Genomic DNA, 19,082 nt, shown 5'->3' on the forward strand with positions numbered 1-19,082 from the left:
GTATACATAGACCACATCTTCTTTATCCATGCTCCCTGTTGAGCAGGATGCAGGATGCAGGGCTCCATCCCTGGAGCCTGAGGTCATGACCTGAGCCATGGGGCTTGATGTCTCAGTAATTTGGGGGCCCCTTTAAAAATATTTTATTTTTATTTATTTGAGAGAGAGAGAGAGCGCGCACAAGACGGGGAGAGGAACAGAGAAGGAGAAGCAGGCTCCCTGCTGAGCAGGATGCGGGATGCAGGATGCAGGATGCAGGATGCAGGGCTCCATCCCAGGAGCCCGAGGTCATGACCTGAGCCTAAGGCAGCCACTTAACCTACTGAGCCACTCAGGCGCCCCTGGAGGCGGGGCGGCGGCGGGGGGGGGGGGAGGCTTAAACAAAATGAAGCACAAAAATGAATAGTAAAAGGGGGGAAAACCCCGCAAGTGCAGGAACTGTGGAGACTGAGGTCGTGCCGCCGGCAGATGAGCCCCAGAGACGCCGGCCGCCTGCAAGCTCGCGTCGCCCTCTGCACCTCGAGCGCCCTTCAGCTCCGGCGGCTCCGGGAACACAGAGGGGCCCTCGCCGCGGGACCGGCCACCAGGCTGCACCGGGGTCACCCCTCGGCCGCAGCACGTCGCGCGGGATCCGGAGAAGCCTCGGATCCCCGCGACCCGTAAGGGGCACAGACCCTCCGGCGGACGCTTTGCCTGACACTTCGGCGTGCGCGGCCCCGGGCGCTCCAGGTGCGGGGCTGCGCGCACCCGCCGCACGGACGGCGCTCGCGGGGCGGCGGGGGCGGGGGCGCGGGCGGCGGGGGGCGGGGCGGGGGCGGGGGCGGGCCCCGCGCGGGAGCACGAGCCCGGCCGCGCCCGCCGCTGATTGGCCCCGCGCGGCCCCGGGGGCGGGCTCTCCCCGCGCTCGCCCGGCCCGCGGGGGCTATATTGGCCCCGAGCCTGCCGGCGCGGCTCGCCTGCCCGCGTCGCTCGGGCCCCGGGAAGGCGTCCGAGGGCGACGCGGCGCGGGCGCGGGGAGCGGGGGGCCGGGGGGCTGCGGTGCGATGCAGCAGCGGCTCGGGGCGCGGAGGCTGGCGGCGCGGCTTCACGGCCCGGCCCGGGGCCGGGACTGCTGCTCCAGGGGCTGCTGAGGCGGGCGCCGCGGGGTCGGCGTGCAGCGCGGCGGGCGGCGGAGAGGAGCGGCGGAGCGCGGCGGGGCGCGGGGGAGCCGGGCTGCGCGGCGGGCGGCCCGGGCCGGCCCCGGCGCGACCATGCGGGTGGCCGAGTGGCTGACGGGGCTGCTCTGTCAGCTCTCGCTCTTCATCGCCAGGTCCTGGGAAATTCACTTGCACCCCCGGCAAGGTGAGGTCGCGGCGGGGCCCCTGCTCCCCGGCCCTGCAGGGGCGCTCGCGGGGCCCCCCGGGTCCGCCGGCCCCGAGCATCCCGCGGGGGCGAGGCTGAGCCGGGCTTGGAGGACTCGCCCCGCAGGGCCGCGGGGGTGGGGGTCGGGGCGGGGCGGGCCGGGGGTGTGGGACAGCGGAGCACGTGTGTGCGCGTGTGCGCGCGCGCGCTCCCGCCGGCGGTGCGCCTGCGGCGTGACCCGGGGGCGCCGGGGCCCGGGCGGCGGCGGGGATGGGGATGGGGATGGGGATGGGGGTGTGTGCAGCGGGCGGGGGGCGGGGGGCTCAGTGGCCTGTCTCCGCGGTTGCAGAAGCCCTGGTGAGGACGCTGGTCTCCTACGAGGTGGTGACGCCCGCGCGGGTCAATGAGTTGGGCGAAGTGCTCCCGCAGAGCCACCACTTCAGCCGGAGGAAGCGCAGCTCCGGGGCGCCGGGGCCGCCGCCCGCCAGGACGCACTACCGGATCCGCGCCTACGGGCAGCTCTTCCAGCTGAACCTGAGCGCGGACGCGGCCTTCCTGGCCGCCGGCTACACCGAGGTGCACCTGGGCGCCCCCGCGCGCGGGGCGGAGGGGCTCGGCGGGGCGCCCCCGGACCTGCGCCACTGCTTCTACCGCGGCCAGGTCAACGCTCGCCGGGAGCACACGGCGGTCTTCAGCCTCTGCGGAGGCCTGGTGAGTGCCCTCGGGGCCCTCGGCGGGTCCCCTGGGATCCGGTTAGGGGCTGTGTTCGGGGGGCCGTTGGCCAACATTTTCCAGGTTGGGGGCTGGGGGACCCCGGAGGTCAGAGGGAGCAACGCACCGAGGAGCCCAAGCCCAAGGCCGCTGTCTCTTGCACGGGGACAGGGTGTTGGGGGCTCCGTAGTCTCCCTGCTGGCAAAACTGACCCCCTCCCCCCGTGTGCAAAGCCTGGAGACTTCTGGAAGTGTCAGCTCTTGAGCGTGCGAGTCAGGGGGTGGTTCTTTGGGGCCTGTGCCGCACGTGGAAGATCTTTTCCAGCAGGAGGGCAAATGGACTTCACTGACACACCAACGTTTTTGGAGCCTTTAGGGAGGCAGGGTCCCCTGAATTAGGTGGACTCCCCTGAATTAAATCTGCTCCTTGAGTTTAGGAGGAAACGAATATACGTCAAATGCAAAGTCTCAAGAGAAGTTGGCTTTCTTGATAGCACGCACGGGTCTAGCCATAGAGGCTGCACCTGCCCCTGTTCAAAATGTACTACAGTTTGACAGTGTCTACAAAGACCTGGTACCAGCAAGTGAGAAGCGATCCTTAGAGTGACAGGAGTAAAAAATGGTAATTTTGGTGAAGGAAAACTCCAGAGAAAGGAAATGAAATAAAATAGCGGGTTCTTTGTGTTTTGTTCCCTTCGCTTGAAGGCAGAGGTTCTAATCCTCCCCCTCCTCCCTTCCCTTTAACCATGAACATCAGTCTGAGGAAACTTAGGACCTTTTCTCAACATACTTTTAATGTGTAAAATGTTAACTGGCTTCCTTTTAAGGGTTAACAGTAGTCAAAATGGTAGAAAGACTACAATTTACGGTTTCATAATATACTTCATTAATGCCCTAAGCAGTCTATTGGGGAGGGGTCTGTTTGCTATGGCGGTGATCATGAGTGTAAACCAGCTACACCAACTTTTTGATAACAGGTATCTTTTTGATAACAAAGTCACAATGTCTGTGGTTTCACCTACAATCCTAATTAAAGGAAATGTTAAGTATCAGAAAAATAGGTCTAACACTTTCCCATTCAAGTTTCTGAAACCCCAGGTTTTGATCTGTTAAAATAGATGCTTCATTAACTCCTGATGGAAGACCTGTTCAGGAAGAAACAACTAAGAATTTGGTTACTGGATTCTCGAATTCAAATGCAGTGCTTCCTCTTAGGTTAATTGATGTAAGCCGTCTTCCTGGGTTTGAGTGTTGGTCATCACTAAGTAAATTTGGAAGGTCTTGCTCTTTTTCCTGCTACTTTGAGCTGTATTTACATAGAATGCCTCGAACAATTTCCTTCCTTTTTGCTGTGTTAAATGTAAGAAGCTTGCAACACCAGATTGGCAGAGGCGCTAATATTTATACAGCCACCTATATATCAAAGGAAAGAAAAATATTATTTTCTAGAGCCTTTCAGAATGGCTAGCTCATCTGGAAAATTCTAGATTTACTACCACAATTTGTCATGGTTAATGTTTTCTTGATTTAGTGTTTCACAGCATGGAAAAGTATTCCAGATGGGAAGCATTATTAAGAGTGAGGTTTCTGCTCGTGTTGATTCATAATGCTGGTGTAGATCAAATTATTCAATATCCCCTTTTTGAAATCAAGAAACGGAAATGTTTTTAGGTCTTGACTGGAGTTCTTCTCGCCTGTTACTGTGCCAATTTGGATATAGCTGTCTAAATTATACATTATTAGTCTGACTTATGTATGCACTCTGCTTTTGAGAGATTTGTTGACCTTATCAGACTTAACATTTAAAAAACTTACTTTGTATCTAATGCGTTTTAATTTATTTGTGAGGCTGCATTGAGGATACCCCAGTCATGGTAGAGCTGGATCCTGGTATTCGCTGTATTACTGGAAATATTCTAAGTGTCTTTAATGGTGTGATCATGACCAATTCAAAGTCTAAATTATTGGGATTAATGACTGTTCTTTGACTTTCCCACTTCTCTTTTTACCAGAACCAGTATTAGTTATGTATTTTTGGCTGTGTGTCTTCTTTGTACCCTGACTCAGTCATTAACTACTTTGACAACAGTGGTGTCCTCAAATAGCTGAACTTCTGGTAGATTCTACAGTGCATTTGTCATTATATGCAATCCTCCTTACTCTCAGATTAGTCTTTAGATTTGGATAAAATTGTTGTACCCACAACCTGGACCAGCTGGATTGTTTGCAGATCAACCTCGCTACAATGCCTATGAAGTTACTAATGCTAATCTTCTGGCCCTGCTCCTTCTTGCTCCCGGACTGGTGTTTGACTTTGTGTATGTGACTCTGATCTAGCTTTGACCTCTGCCAGTCCGTTAAACACTAACATTGAAGTTTACTGAAGGATTGTTAGAGCCAGACTTAAAATTTAGAGGGGTTCTTTTTTTCTAGTTTCTTTATTTTTTTGCTTTACGTTTGCATTTAATTATAAATGGATGTGTGTTCCTGAGTATATTGAAATGAATGTGATTTTTTTTTTCTCTATTAATGTGTATTGTCCCCTATGTTGCTAGATTCAAGCATACATTGACGACTGATGAAAATTGACCCCATACGAGGCCATACTGTTTGTCCTAAAGTCGTTGTTGGGGAGGAAGGATGATCCCCCAGTTCCTCTAGTTTCTGGTGTCTTTTGTACCTTAGTTGCTGGGCATCTTGGCATCTTGCACCAGCAGCTCAAATCTAGGCTTGAGAACTTGTGGCCTCCTTTGGCCAGTTGAGGCTCCTGGACGTCCCCCCTGGATGTCACTGGTGCTGCCTGTCCCTACAAGGTCTGACTGCCACACTACCTAATCTGTCTGGCTGCTGCATTGTGCAGCCCTTCTCAATCACTGCTTCCGCTGCTGTACCTTCACCATGTAAGGTGGCTTAGTGTTGCTGTTGGTAGCCTTGTAGAGCCCTCTAAGGGTCTGAAATACTCCGTGGCATTTGAACGTCAAGGGGGACTTCGTTCTTCCGTTTACCAAATTCTGCTACACTTCCCATGTAGTGGGGGCATGTGGGGGGGGGAGGGATCTCTTTGAGACATCCTTTCCCTGAATCCTACTCAGCATGTTGAACCACTTATCTTGGCAATTCCCTTAAACTAATATGTCTTCTCTCTCTAGGATCTTAATCCTTGGTGGAGAAGTTGCCATGTGTACATCTTGTCATCTCCTCGTCTCCTGTCATCCTTTCTTCCTGGAATCCAACGAAGTTCCCCCTTCACATCTCGTTTACTTGACCAGTTCCCCTTCCATCTTCCCACCTTTCTCTGGTGGCTACTGAGAACTATCTATTCTAGAGGAAGGGAATGAAAGCCAGAAAGTCTTCAAAATATTTCTGTGCAACCATTAAAAAAAAAAAAAAATACTCCAACGTGAATTAAGTAGAGCGCTAGTGTGGCATTAACTTTAAACATGTGAACTTTAATTTCTATATGGTCCATTTCTTTCCATTTTTGGAGTCTCCGTATTTACATATTTCACTAAATCACTGAACTGTGACTAGTACTAGTGTTTTGGGCCCAAGAACCAGAAGGGGCTAAGGATCTGCCAGCAGTCTTATTTCATGTGTGTATAACTTTTGCTTTTCTGTTTAATTTCTCATAAGTATAACATAATTCAAACATATCTAAACAGATTAATTCATTTCTAAAATCTACGGTAGATATGAAAATGAAACTACTAAAGCTACCTGTAAGTCCTAATGGCTAGTCAAACTTTTTTAGTCCACTGATAAGCTGTCACAGAATGCATAGTTATCAGGCCTTAATACCCCTCTATTCCACTTTAAGCTTCGTTTTCATGGTCCTGTTCTCTATCTTCTCGTAATGTTAGCACTGTTGCCAAAGTAGTAGAGGTCAGTATTTTAATGAGCTGAATTTTGGGTGTAGACTTGTCAGGATGGCATGTATAGATTATACAGAGGCTTCTTGCAGCAACGTCTGTCTCTACTAGCCCTCTTCTCATATTACCCAGTGGGTTCCCTTCTTCCAAAGGCCCTCAGGGACTAACCCGACTGCCTAGACTGTTAACTTCACTATTTCTTGGTGGGATTTGAAGCAGTGCAGTCTCTTTGGTTGAAAGAAACCGTTTCCAGATGTCATAAAACCAGACATTGCATCTGGCTTATACAGTGTTCTCCTGCAGTAACTTGCAGTGGCGCTGTGTACTTTTTTGAAGTTTCTCATAACCATTCTGCAGCATGTCAGGCACTAATGCTCTGATTATTGAGTTGCTTTAGTGACTTCTTGTTCACTTTCCATATGGTCATTTCTTATCTGTCTTTTTACTGGTTTTTGTCTATTCAAGGAAAGTTTTCTAAACTTCCTATTTGTCCATGACTGACATAGCCTCACATCATGACATATGCCATTCTGCATTCATATATATACTTTTTTTGGTGGAAAAAATTCATAAGGACCTCTTGGTTATTCACATACTCTATTAAGTACTCCAATACCACGGAGAATTTCTTATGCCACTTAACATTCTAATCTTAGTTTAGATTCTCCAAGAAGATGATGACAAGGTGGGATTGTGTATGCAAGCATTTTTTTTTTTTTTCTTTTAGGGGGAAGTGCCTGTGTCAGAAAATAGAGTGGTGAAATTTGAAACAGGGAGGATGGGACTGTTGGGTAGAGGAATCCAAGGCTGCTGGGAATCTAAGCAAGGTTCAGTAAAGCCTGCTCCAAGCCAGATTGGGCTGGGAGAAGAGTCTCCTGCCTGAGGATGAGTATACCCTTAGTATTGTCACACTCCGTTACTAAATGGGAGTAGCATTTGAGAGAGATGGCTGGTCTGCAGACAACGATGGATTTCAAACCCCAGTAGCTGGGGCCCTTGGCCAATTATGCTCAGCATTCTAAGGGCCACCTTATACAGACCCCAGGCACACAAACACTGGAAGTCTGTTTTAGGCTCTTGAGAGGACTGTGGAGAGTGTTGTGTGAACTTGGAGGAAAGAGTAAGAGCATTGAGACTTGTAGTGGAAATAAGACCCTCAACTACACTTTGCAGGATGACTCCATGTGGATATGGAAAGTCAAGCTCATGGCCTTGTGCAGCCAGAAAAGGGAGTGGGTTGAGAGTGGGGGGAGGCCTGGACTCGCTGCGAGAGAGTGAGGCTTGAGCTGGGATGGTGGGTTGGTGTGATGTGTTAGGAGGGGCCTCCCCTCATGTGGTTTTGTGCAGGGTCTAGGGGAGGCAGCAAGTCATTGAAAGGACCACTCTTAGTCTACCATGGAGCAGGAAAAAGAGCCCCTTGAAGTAAAGCGATTGCGGCAGTGAAGGGAAGAGTGGGTGCCTATGGAAGGTGTGCTAATGTAGACTAGTGGTTCTCAACTGGGGGCACGTTCTCGATGATGTTTGGAAACCATTTTACCAGTTACAATTGGGGTGGCGGGGGCGGTAAAGCAGATGCTCTTAGCATCTAGTGGCTAGAAGACAAGGATGTTGCTAAACTTCCCCCAATGCACAGAACAGCCTCTTCTACAAGTAACTATCAAAATGTCAGTGCTGAAGTTGAACAGCCTTGTAGGAAACAGACTAGAATTTTGGACCCTAAAAGGAGATCAAAATAATCTTGACTTACTTAAATGACTGCATGATCCTGTGACCATTAACCAAGAAAGATATTGACAAACAGGTGGCAAGGAAGAGAATTCTAGAAACACGTGTTTGGTTCCAGAATAGGTTTATATATTACTTATAATACTTTTAATTTCTATTTACTTTGTCTAGAAAGTCCTTTCTCCTAAACTCTTCATCCTTCAGATCAATTTTAAACCTTTCCTTATCCCTGATTTTCTCTAGACAGAGCTGACAGGCCTGCCTTTGTTCCACTACTGGGTGACTCTTTATACACCATTTATTGAATTGCGGTTGTTCACACTTCTATCTTATTTATAGGTTTTAAGTGCGGGGATGATTGTAACAACCGATACAGAACATGGAAATGCTCAATACATAGGTGGATGAGTGAGCTAAAGCCACTTTTAATGTGCTAAGTAATTAGGCTAGTTCTTTATATCACTCTTGCAATGCAGGAAAATTAATTTTAGTGATTTTAGTTGAGGTACTTGGACATCAAACTGTGCATAGCTTAAATCTGAGATCTCTGAGTAGTACCATTCATATGGGGTTATGTTGTACCTTGTTACCTGAGGCTTTGTTTTGCTCATACTTCCTGTTTCTATGAAATATACTTAAGCTGTTTAATTCATATTAATATTTGGGGGAAGAAATTTTTTCAACAAATACTTAGAAGTCATTTGTTGTGTACTGGTCACTGTTATATACTAGTGGTATAGTATGTCATTACAAGAATATTCAATTGTTCATGAGCTACATGAATGCCTTATTACCATAGTAATAGCATGAAGGCTTACCGGCTCTTGATTATCTTAGTCTAAAAGTGACACACTACTTCTGTTTGCATTCTGCTGATGCCTGGCTCTACTGAGCTGCAAAGGGCTGAAAAGTGAGGGGCAAGTAATACGACCAGGAAGAAGAGAGAATAGATACTGTGCTCACCACCGGTCTTTACTATAGGCTCTTCTTCCGTTCACCAAGTGTCCCTTTGTTCTTCCTTCCTACATGTCATTGTCATCTTGTCTACAGGGAGACAACTTCAGAGGGACACTGTCTTCTATTCTCAACCCTATATACAGCATGATTACAACCCTAACCTTAAACTTCCTATAGAAAGAGGTACCCATTAGTAACTGATTTATAGCAATGTTGGACTTCTACAGAGGGGCTGTGGAGAGTTTGCCTACTCCTTTGGTAAGAGAGTTCCTTGATTACCTTCCTTGATTCTTCTTTCTGGGAAGTCCAGTTAACAAGGCCCCTGGTTCTGCTTTCCGGGAGGGTCTTGCCTGTCGTCTTCCATGGCCATATCTAAGCTGCTAGGAGGATGCTGTCAGGTGGTGGGGGTGGGGACACTTTTCAGGAATGCTGAAGTAATTAAGGGTCTATGGATTATGTTACAACTAAAGCAGTCAAGGCTTCTTTAGTCTAGGCCCATGGTTCTTTGACAACTTAAATACCTCAAAAACTTAGTTGACTTCTGATGGCAGATCGAGTTTTGGTAATTGCTTCGAGTTTTCTGTGACAGTTGCCACAGTCTAAAAGGCATTGATGTGCAATCTGAATGCTGAGGAGATCTCCTAAGGAAAAGCAAAATACTGGATTCTCACCTCAATGATGAACTCAATAGAAGTCCAGCTGTACTAAAGTAGAACAAAACTACAATATGTTGTAAACTTCAGGGAAAAATAGAATGGGAGGCCTGAAAATGAAAACTATTTCTCTAAATAATTGAAGAGTACATATGTTAATTGTAAATCATAAGAAACTAGGAAAAAAAAACATGCTATTAATATGACCAATGGTCTGGCAGGTGTATGGCATGTGTCCTTCTAGATGTTACATATTTTCAAGCAACCTTGGCTTATAACATTTCAACAATAGATCATGAAGATCTTTCCGTTACACATCTCCAAGCAGTTTTGAGTAACTAACAAATTAATTGTTATGACTTTAGTTTTTATGTCTCTAGATATTTCAGGAAGTTGGGAGACTCCTGAGAAACACTCTCTAGTCCCCCTTGACCGTTCTGCTTTTAGTGCATTCCCATAACTTCAAAAACACCTCTGTGCCTAGAAGAAAGAGGAGTACTGCGGAATTTATTCCTTGTTACTAATGTTGCTGGGATACTACTTGGATCAGACTCATTTGGTTATCTAAGGCTTAGGTGGATGAGTCCAGAGTCCTTTTCTTGATCCTTATGAGCAAGGATTGGTGAGAGTGGTCTCTTTTCAGGGGAAGTATAGGCAATACACTTCCTCTCTATAGCTTCCTCTCACTTTTATACTGGAGATCTGGAGTTGTCCATGGAATGGGGAATAAAGAATGTTGTTAGAGGAAAGAAAGACCCTTCTTGAAAACCTTAGAATTTTCTACTTCAGGTGCCTGGAGACAACTGATTTTCTTCATATTGCTGATTCATTCAGTGCATGCTTATGTATAATACTCTATTTCTTAGGCTTGATCAGTGGTGTTATCATGAACTGTTGGGGAGAAAAAAAACCTTCTGCACCTAATGGAGGATCCAAAAGTAACAACGAATCTGAGTTCATCTTCATGATCTTTCACTACATAACGATTAAACTCTGCCCAGAGGAAAAAGGGTGGCGGTAACATCTGTGTTTTTAGTGGAGAATTTTTCATCCCATTTCAAAATCATTGACATTTTAACATATTGCCTTTCTCAAGAAATTAGGTAGTTTTAGTTCTACTCTACAAGTCGTGGAACTGAGGATCAGATATGAAGTGACTTGCCCAAGTTTCTGTAAGTATAAACACAGAACTCCTATTCAGGCTCTTATTGTAAATAGCATTAAACTGAGTCTCATTATGACTTATGAATAACTACCACCACAAAGACTGAAATACGTAATTACTTGTGATCCACCCCTGGAATTAAAATCCAATTTTATTAATCGTTGAGAGTAATTTGTTGCTAAAATTCAGTAGAGCCTCTAATTGACTTACTCAATTGGATCTTATTTTGAATGTTCTGTAGTTGCCAATACTAATGTGATAACTGTAAACGATTTGGGAAAAGCGTCCAAATGGTTTATATATTCTACTTGTTTTTACTCTTTAATGAAATCTGAGTACATTATTGGTTGTGGCTACAGTACATGTGTTTGCCATGTATTTGGAAAAAAGTATGTATAAATGCCACAATATGAAGTAACATTTTGGAAAAACAATTACATATTATAAAAAATACTCTAAACATAAAAATTTTGACCTATGAGACTAAATTGGAACCAGTTGTATGTATAATCACTTACTGCCTTTCAGTACAGCTTGGCAAATAGAAGATCATTGCTCCAATAAGTGGGAAACCCTTTCCCAAGTGAAAACTAGTTTTGTTGCTTTTAATAGTGTTCCAAAGAAAGTGTTTGGAATTTGATTGGCATTTCTCATGAATCAAATTGCAGTGGCCCTCTGCAGATAGGCAGGTTGCTAAAAATATGGCATGATCTAAATATAATTCTATGAACCACCTGTTTTAAGTCCGTCAATATCTTACCAGGTTTCTTTCCAAGTTAAAAAACACACACAGACACACAAACTGCATACACAAAACCAACAACAACAAAAAAAACCCCCTTTCTTAAGAGATTTTAGGCAAAGCTCTAATACTTTTATTTGAACAGAAAGTCCTCTGCAGTGGGGTGGATTATAGAAAAAAAATGATGGAAGTAATCTGTTTATAAGTTCCTCATTGATAAATACAAAAGAGTCTCACTTTGAGGACAAATTATTCTTCAAGTATTCTAAAACATAAAGTCCTTGTTGAAGAAAAGCCTTTGAGTTCTAACACTCACATATTCTTAGCAGGCTACAGTGTTCTAGCACAACTTAAAAGGAGGTTCTTATGGACTCTGGTTAGAGCTATTCTCACTTCTCATGTGGGAATTCAGGTTTGACTCCTGTGCAGTCTGACTGGAACATTATGATAGAAATACCTTATTGTCGGATTTTGATCCAAAAAGAGTATAAAAACTTCCAAGGTAGATCTTCAGTATAGCTTGGGAGAAGTAGTTTTGTATTCAAAGTAGTTTTGTGGGTGCGTGCATTGAGATATGTAATAAGCCACCTCATAATCTATTGGTATCTTTTACCAAGATACTATCACACTTCCCTTCTTTAGCATGCCTTTTTAAAAAGGCAGAAAGCATTATTTCTATGGGTTCATTTACTCAGGTGTCAAAATTAGTCTGTTACTTATAAGCATAAGTAAAATTGAAATTTGCATAAGTAGAAACTGAAATTATATTTTCAGGGAAGCCATAGAGAGCTGGATTTTTCTTATATATTGAAAATAAGTGATTTGTGGTTGGAAAACGGGCACTGGTAGTATTAGAGATGCTAGAGCATAGGCCACTAGAAGAGTAAGGGAAAAAAAAAAAAGAGTATCCAAGAAATAATCGGAGGTCTTTCTGTAACACTACACGAAATGTTTATTCTTTGTAACCACAGGATATTCCACTGTATGGCTGTACCATAGTTTATGTAAATAGAGGTGGTCAGTGGTCTTTGAATTGGATCTGTATGGGGTCTGTTTGGAGTTTCAACATTTCTGGAGTCCTTTTGGTAAATCCTATTTCATCAGAAAAGTATCTCTATCATAAATTCTCCCTCGCGGTCTCTATTTAATTTTTTTTTTTTTTCTTTCCTCAGGCATTCGCATCTTGTAGTCTTTCTCTTCCAACTCATACCATTGCTGTCACTATAAATCAGGTTCTGTTACCTCTTTTTAGGGTTTTGTAGCCTTTATCTTAGAACTGCTAATGTGTTTTGTTTTTTTTGCCACCATCTATAACACACAAAAGTGCTAAATTAAACTTCATCCCTATAGTCTTCTTAAAAATAGTTGACTTTTAGTCTTTTTCATTAATTTAATGTTACTTATACACCGATGTCTGGTATGTTGCAGGCATGAGAGGCATGCGGAGAAGAGTATAGGCAAAAGTTCTACTGCTATGGAGCTTATATTGTAGTGGGCATCAAACAAAATGAGGTAGTGATAAGTGAACTGAAACTGGATAAAAGGAGTGGATCTAGGAGGTGGGGTGACATTTCTTAGAGGGTGTTAAGTGTCAAGCAGAAACCTGAAACAAGTGCTAGAGGAGCTAGCTGGGAGAAGCGTTTGAAACAGAAGTTTTAGCAAAGGTCCTGAGGTAGGCATTTCCTCGTCATATTTGAGGAATAACAGAGGTGCCAGGAGTAGAGCTGTAGAATGAGCCAAGGTGGAAGTGGGAGAAATCACAATTGGTCGTGTGCTTGGAGGGACAGTGGGGGAAAGGGTGGGGACATCAGGACATTGTAGACTATTGTAAGGAGTTTGGATCTTACTGAATGACTTGGTCATGTTTGTTTTTTGAGTGACATGATCTAGACTTGAGGAATTACTGTGACTATTCCATAGAGACTGGAGGGCAGTTGGTTTACAGAGGAAACCAAGCGTGAGGTTAGATCATGGATGCGGTAGTAAAATTTGGCAGAAGTGGTTGGATTTCAGTTATGCTTTGAAGGTTGAGCCATCAGGATTTGCAGATGAATTGAATGTGGGATGTCTGTGTGGACACAAGAGCCCATCCTTGATTTCTTTAAAAACTTTTGGCCTGAATTATTGGAATGATACGGTTGCCATTTACTGACATAGGGGCCATTGAAGAAAGGACAGGTTTGGACTGCAAATCAAGTTTGGCTTTGGGCAGGTTCAAGTTGAAAATGCTACTAGTTATGTAAAGGCAAGTTAGTGGATTCTGGAATTTAGAAGGTAGACCTTCGTGAAAACTCTTCAGTGGCTCTGCATTGCTTACAAATTCTAAATTGCTAGCATCACCTTTGAAGATCTCTAATCTGACCCCAGACAACCTTGTCTTGTCTCTCACTGCCTGCTATAGACCAAGCCAAACAGGCTTTCTTATTACTAGAATGTGCTAGATTTTTTTTTTTTCCATTTTGATGTCATCACCTGTACCACTGTTTACACCTGGGATGCCAGTCATCTCAACTCTGCCTATGAGAACACTATCCAGTCTTCATGACTCAATATATGAGAATGAAGGGAACCATGGAAAGAAAATGTTCTAGTCAGTCAGTGGATGACATTTAGTGAACAGAATTCTGGATGTCCTGCTTTCTGGTGCTCCCTTTCACCTGTGGCACTGCATGCTTTCCCTTAGTGACCAAGTTAATTCTTTTGTTTGTTTTCAGATGGGAACATTTAAAGCACATGATGGTGAATATTTCTTAGAACCTATAATGAAGGCAGATGGGAGCGAGCATGAAGATGATCATAACAAACCACATCTTATATACAGACAGGAAATAAAGAGCAACTATTTTCTGCAATCTCACAAGCCTTGTGAAGTTTCAGGTAAATTGTGAAGTAAAACTCTTTTGGTACAATTATACTACTTAAATATCTTTATCGGTTAGAATTGACATTTTCCTTAAATATTGAAATATATTTTAAACAAATTTTCTTGGCCCGTAAGGACCCATTAGAATTTAGTGTCTGCAGGCAATTTTGTAAACTAAGATCCAAAGAAGCATTCAGTTTGAGATCTGTAACAAATAATCATAAACTTTATGCTGCAATCAGTCACACTAGTGTGCTTTTCCTTAAGAGTTTTAGTTAATTGAATAAGCTAAGGAACAATAATTTGTTGCTCAATCTTGTACCCTTTCAACTTTATATGTAAAGGAAACACTCATAGTTTTCTCACTCTTGCTCAACATTGCTTTTGAGGTTTATATTGGTGTGTGCAGAGGTTCATTCTTCATTGCTATGCAATATTGAGTATATTACAGTCCATTTGTTCATTTTCCTATTGATAAACTTTTGGGCTGGGCTATGTGCATTTTGTCATTCTTATAAATGGTGCTGCTGTGAATTTTCTTGTTTCCATCTGCTGTGTTGAGATTCTCCTGAGTATACACACAAATTGTAGAGAATTCATATTGTTTGTAAAATGATTTTCATGAGTTTATACTTCCACCAGGATGACGTATATGTTTGATTTTCCTACAAAATTCAGGCTGAAGATTTATAATGGATTAGAAGGTAGGAATCCTAGGTATCTATAAAGTATAAATCTGATGCTAGTAAAATATTTGTGCATTAAAGTCCTAGTAAGAGTTGTGTCCATGTGTGTACATGAATCTTCATATCCTTGTCATTCTCTGAAGAATGGAGAAAGGCACCTGCAGTTATCATCAAAGTACAAAATCTAGACAAAAGAGTGGGATTAGAAAGGATTTATTTGAGATTGTAGGTGTCCATAAACTATAGTTCCAAACACTGCAATGCCATCTGTTTTGGGATATAATGATATGTAGGCCTTTGAAGGTTTTCTCTGGGAATGCACTTCTTAACCTTTGCTATTATAAGAGTGCCATTTTGGAGTGGTTCTCACTGTGTCTAAGGCCGTGTTTTAAATCTATTGACATAATAGATGTCTTTCTTATGCTTTTAATATGAGCATAAGGGTTTCATTTTTATGGCTTCAAAGAAAACACAAATGGGTACAGCTTCACAATAGAATTCTACAGAAGGCAGCTTATGCTTGTTCTGATCTACCATTCAGGAGCAGCTTGTTTAATGAATTGTTTAGCTTCTTAAGAAGAAAACCACCAAGTAGACACTCTGAATGCATAAATGTTTCACATAATGATATGCAGGGTTTTGCATTCACACTCAGTGTTCATTATCAGAAAGAGAATGGTACAAGAAAAGCCAGAGGCTTTTGTTTAAAAAAATTTTTAGACTGAAGATTTATTATAAAAAAACCCACAAAAATAGAAAAAGCTATGGTATTTTGTTTTCTAATCACAATGTACTTTTCCACAACATTTAATTACTAAAACATGGAAGGCAATACCCATTCTTAAAGTACCTCCGTTTTTAAGTACAGTTAACATACATAGTTTTAATCACAAAGCAATCAATTAATGGCCTAAATAATTAGCTGCTAATCATCATTTTGTTAGTAAAAATGGAGAGTTGGGAATGTAATTACTAAAATGTTATCAAAGGCTTTTTCTTCCTCAATTCACACATTATTCAGAAATACTTGGAGGATCTTATATTCTGTAGGTGAGCATTCATGAGAACCTCTTCAAATAGGTTGGCTTAAAGATATTTAGCATATGAACCAAAAATGTTAAGTGGAAAACTCATTTTTTCACACCTCTGTTCATGGTCTTAATTCATTGTGACTCAAAAATGTTGCAATTCATAGCAGTTTCAGCCTTGATGAATTAGGTTGTTTTCAACATCAGAGTTCACCATGTATCTTAAGGCCATTCAAATTATATTTGGTAGCCAAACCTACCTGTTGTGGATACCAGGCTCCCAGGTAGGCATCAGATGGAAGTAAAATTGAGTAGAAATAACAAAACACAGAAAAACCCTCAAAATGAGCAAATGTTTCCCCTTAGCCCCCCACAATACTACCACCATCTACCCTAACAAAACTAAAACCTCAGAATGGGGGAAGCTCTGAAAAGGTTGACAGGAATGAAAAATCTTCTGGATCTTAAGTGAGGTTCTATTGCTTATCATCCAAGGCAGAGCAGAACTGATAGGTTTCTCAGATTTGGCAAGCCCTGCTCCCTTTCTTCCGCTGCTACTCTGTCCCTCTTCTCTCCGTGTTACGGGGTTAGGAGCTTAAAACATTTGTTCTATTAAACAGAACTTGATGTGAGTGAAAATTAAATGTCTTTCAGTAGATTTTAGATGATGTTAGCCAGCTTTAAAGTTTCTATGATTTTTTCTAGTTTTTTCTAAGTTTCTTCTTTCTTAGTCTTTGAGTCCCTAATATGTACAAAGGATTGTACTGGGTAAGACTTGCATGATTCTCTTCATTCAGGTTCTCAAAGCCCAGTGGGTGTAAAAGAACACAAGAACAGAAATCACAAAACAACCAAGGCTGCCCTGGGTTAGGAGCGATATTTTATGCAGCTGAAGGAGCTGAGAATAACTGCTTTGGGTTTTACCAAGGTGGTAATATTTAAACCACTTAATCTCCATTGTGAAGGATTCATAAGCATTTTCTAAGCAAAATAAAAAGGGTGGTAGTAGAGGAGGACTTGCATTCAAAAGTTTTGGATAAAGCATGGTAAAGTGACAGACATGGAGATACTGCCTTTAAAAGAAATCTCTTAAAATTTTCAAGAGACGGGGACATGGCCCATGATAAGCCATGTGGGGAAGCATCTGGGTTGGTCAGGAGGCGGGGAAGTGTGGGAGAGAGTATGGGCAAAAGGCTTTATTACTACACTGTTGGGAGGTTGTTAGGTGGAGAGAGCTCTTTTGGGCAGAAAGTAAACTCAGTACTGGGGTTTGTAGGTTGAGGGCTTTTAAGGACTTTAATGTGCCTGTGAAAGCTGGGCTGTGCTGGCAGACATAAGCATATAACAGTTTGATTCTGTGGCTGAATGTCAAATCATGAATTAATCCGTAGGAGTTTGAAGAGGTCTGTAGAGAAGAGGGAATAGTATTGGTATGTTCAGAGGCCTGACGTGCACGAAGAGTATGGGAAGGTAGGGGAAATGGGATTCTGAAGGTACAGATGCAGATCTGAAAGGAGTGTAGGATTTGTGGGTTATTCCATAGGCTTTGAGGAAACCGTTTAAAGCTGAGACATCCTATGATCTTTTGAAGGTGTTACTCATTTGGCAGTATTTATTTTTTAAAAATATTTATTTATTCGAGAGAGAGAGAGAGAGAGAGGGAGGCAGAGACACAGGCAGAGGGAGAAGCAGGCTCCATGCAGGGAGCTGGACGTGGGACTCAATCCTGGGTCTCCAGGATCAGGCCCCGGACTGAAGGCGGCGCTAAACCGCTGAGCCACCTGGGCTGCCCAGTATTTATTTTTTAGAGATAGTTTTGGGTTTGAATGAGAAGAGACTGAAGGCCAGGGTACTGAACCGAAGCAGCTCTGTTGTTGACAAAGGATTGGAATGTCCAGTGAAGTGCACGTAAGACGGTACATGGAAGATAATTTCCTTAAAGCTTTTTCCTCCGCTTTGAGGTGGTAAAGCTTGTTCTGTGTGTAAGCCATGTGGATAATATTCCTGTGAATGCATGAAAATTCTTGCAAATTTCCTTCACACACGGATGATTTCCCTTTTAAAGATTAAATCAGCATCACTTTGGGGAAAGCTGGATGTCTTTAGTGTCAGCAGGGACCACAGTTGACTTAAGCCAGGAGTCAGGAAGAGTTCTTCTGGCTTTGAGACTTTACCTTTCTCGGTCTTAACCTAGAGTAGACAGTAAATGGCTAGTGTTTATTTCAGTAAAGGTCAAGTTTCCAGGTTTCCAGCTTCAGTACTTCACAGCTTTGGGGACCAGGAAGTCGTAGGAAATGAGTAAAGTGAGGTGCCATTAAGACACAGAGGTATCAAAAAAAAAAAAAAAAAAAAGACACAGAGGTATCCACCAGGACACAGGCATGCTTCTGGCAAAGGGCACACAGCGAATGGGAGACCAGTATTACCGGATCATTTGTATTTTATGATTTGAAAATCTCATATTTTTGTGTAGGGGATGGGGGTGGGGATGGGGAAGAAACAAAAGAGCTGCATTTGGCTGGTTAGCTACCTGTTTACAAATCCTAAAACTTTCCAAGATCCCTGACCATGGCCAATATTTTGAGCTAATAAACTTGTTAATGGTGCATTTAAGAGTCAATTCAAGCTTCTAAATACATATAGAAAAAGCTACAGAGAACTCACTCATCTGCCCACCCTTTACTAAAACTACTCTCAAGATCACTTGTGACCTACTTGCCAAAAGCAATAACCTCTCACCACTAACTCATTTTTAGGGGGTATTTCTCAGTATGGAGTGACTTTTTTTTTTTTTTTTAGATTTGTTTGAGAGAGTGCCTGGGTGAGGGGGAAGGGCAGTGGGAGAGAATCTTCATGCAGATTCCCAGCTGGCATAGAGCCGATGTGGGGCTCAGTCTCACAACCCTGAGGTGACCTGAGCCAAAATTGAGTCACTCAACTGACTGAGCCACCCAGGCGCCCCTGTTGCTTGACTTTAATGTAATTGTCGTCCTACGCCTTTGGTTTCTCTGAACTAATTTGTTTCCACTTTGACCTCTTTTTTACCATTCATCCCATTTCTCTCCCTGCTGGTTACTGCTCTCCCATCCATATTCTAAGTTTTTTTTAAGTGCTTTTTGTGGCCACCGTTTTAGACCATTTTTAAATAGTCTGTGTGATTTTTTTTTTCCTACTTTCCTAATTAAAGGATATACCCTCTAAATGTTAACTCTAGTTTGTTAAGGTTAAATCTCAGGCCTACGGTTGTCTGCTACTTGTGTTTTGTTGGGTGTCTCAGTGGCACTTGGATCCAGTGCATCTAAATCTTGAAGCCACCACTCTCCTCTACCTCCCTCTCCATCTC

The 19,082-nt window shown here is 43.4% G+C and overlaps 1 protein-coding gene across 3 annotated transcripts in view; it reads left to right on the forward strand.

The window, feature by feature from the left end:
* The first annotated feature begins 1,124 nt into the window (after positions 1-1,124).
* Positions 1,125-19,082, forward strand: part of ADAMTS20 (ADAM metallopeptidase with thrombospondin type 1 motif 20) — a 162,757-nt gene continuing 144,799 nt past the window's right edge. For 2 of the 3 annotated variants that reach the window (XM_072765509.1, XM_072765508.1), the window contains exons 1-3: positions 1,125-1,341; positions 1,691-2,052; positions 13,877-14,039. In XM_072765509.1, coding sequence (XP_072621610.1) covers positions 1,251-1,341; positions 1,691-2,052; positions 13,877-14,039 — 616 coding nt within the window. In that variant the 5' untranslated portion in view covers positions 1,125-1,250. The remainder of the gene's footprint in view (positions 1,342-1,690; positions 2,053-13,876; positions 14,040-19,082) is intronic. The other variant, XM_072765507.1, reaches the window with a different exon arrangement.

Source organism: Vulpes vulpes, chromosome 8 (genome assembly GCF_048418805.1).
Source record: "Vulpes vulpes isolate BD-2025 chromosome 8, VulVul3, whole genome shotgun sequence".
Lineage (NCBI taxonomy): Eukaryota > Metazoa > Chordata > Mammalia > Carnivora > Canidae > Vulpes > Vulpes vulpes.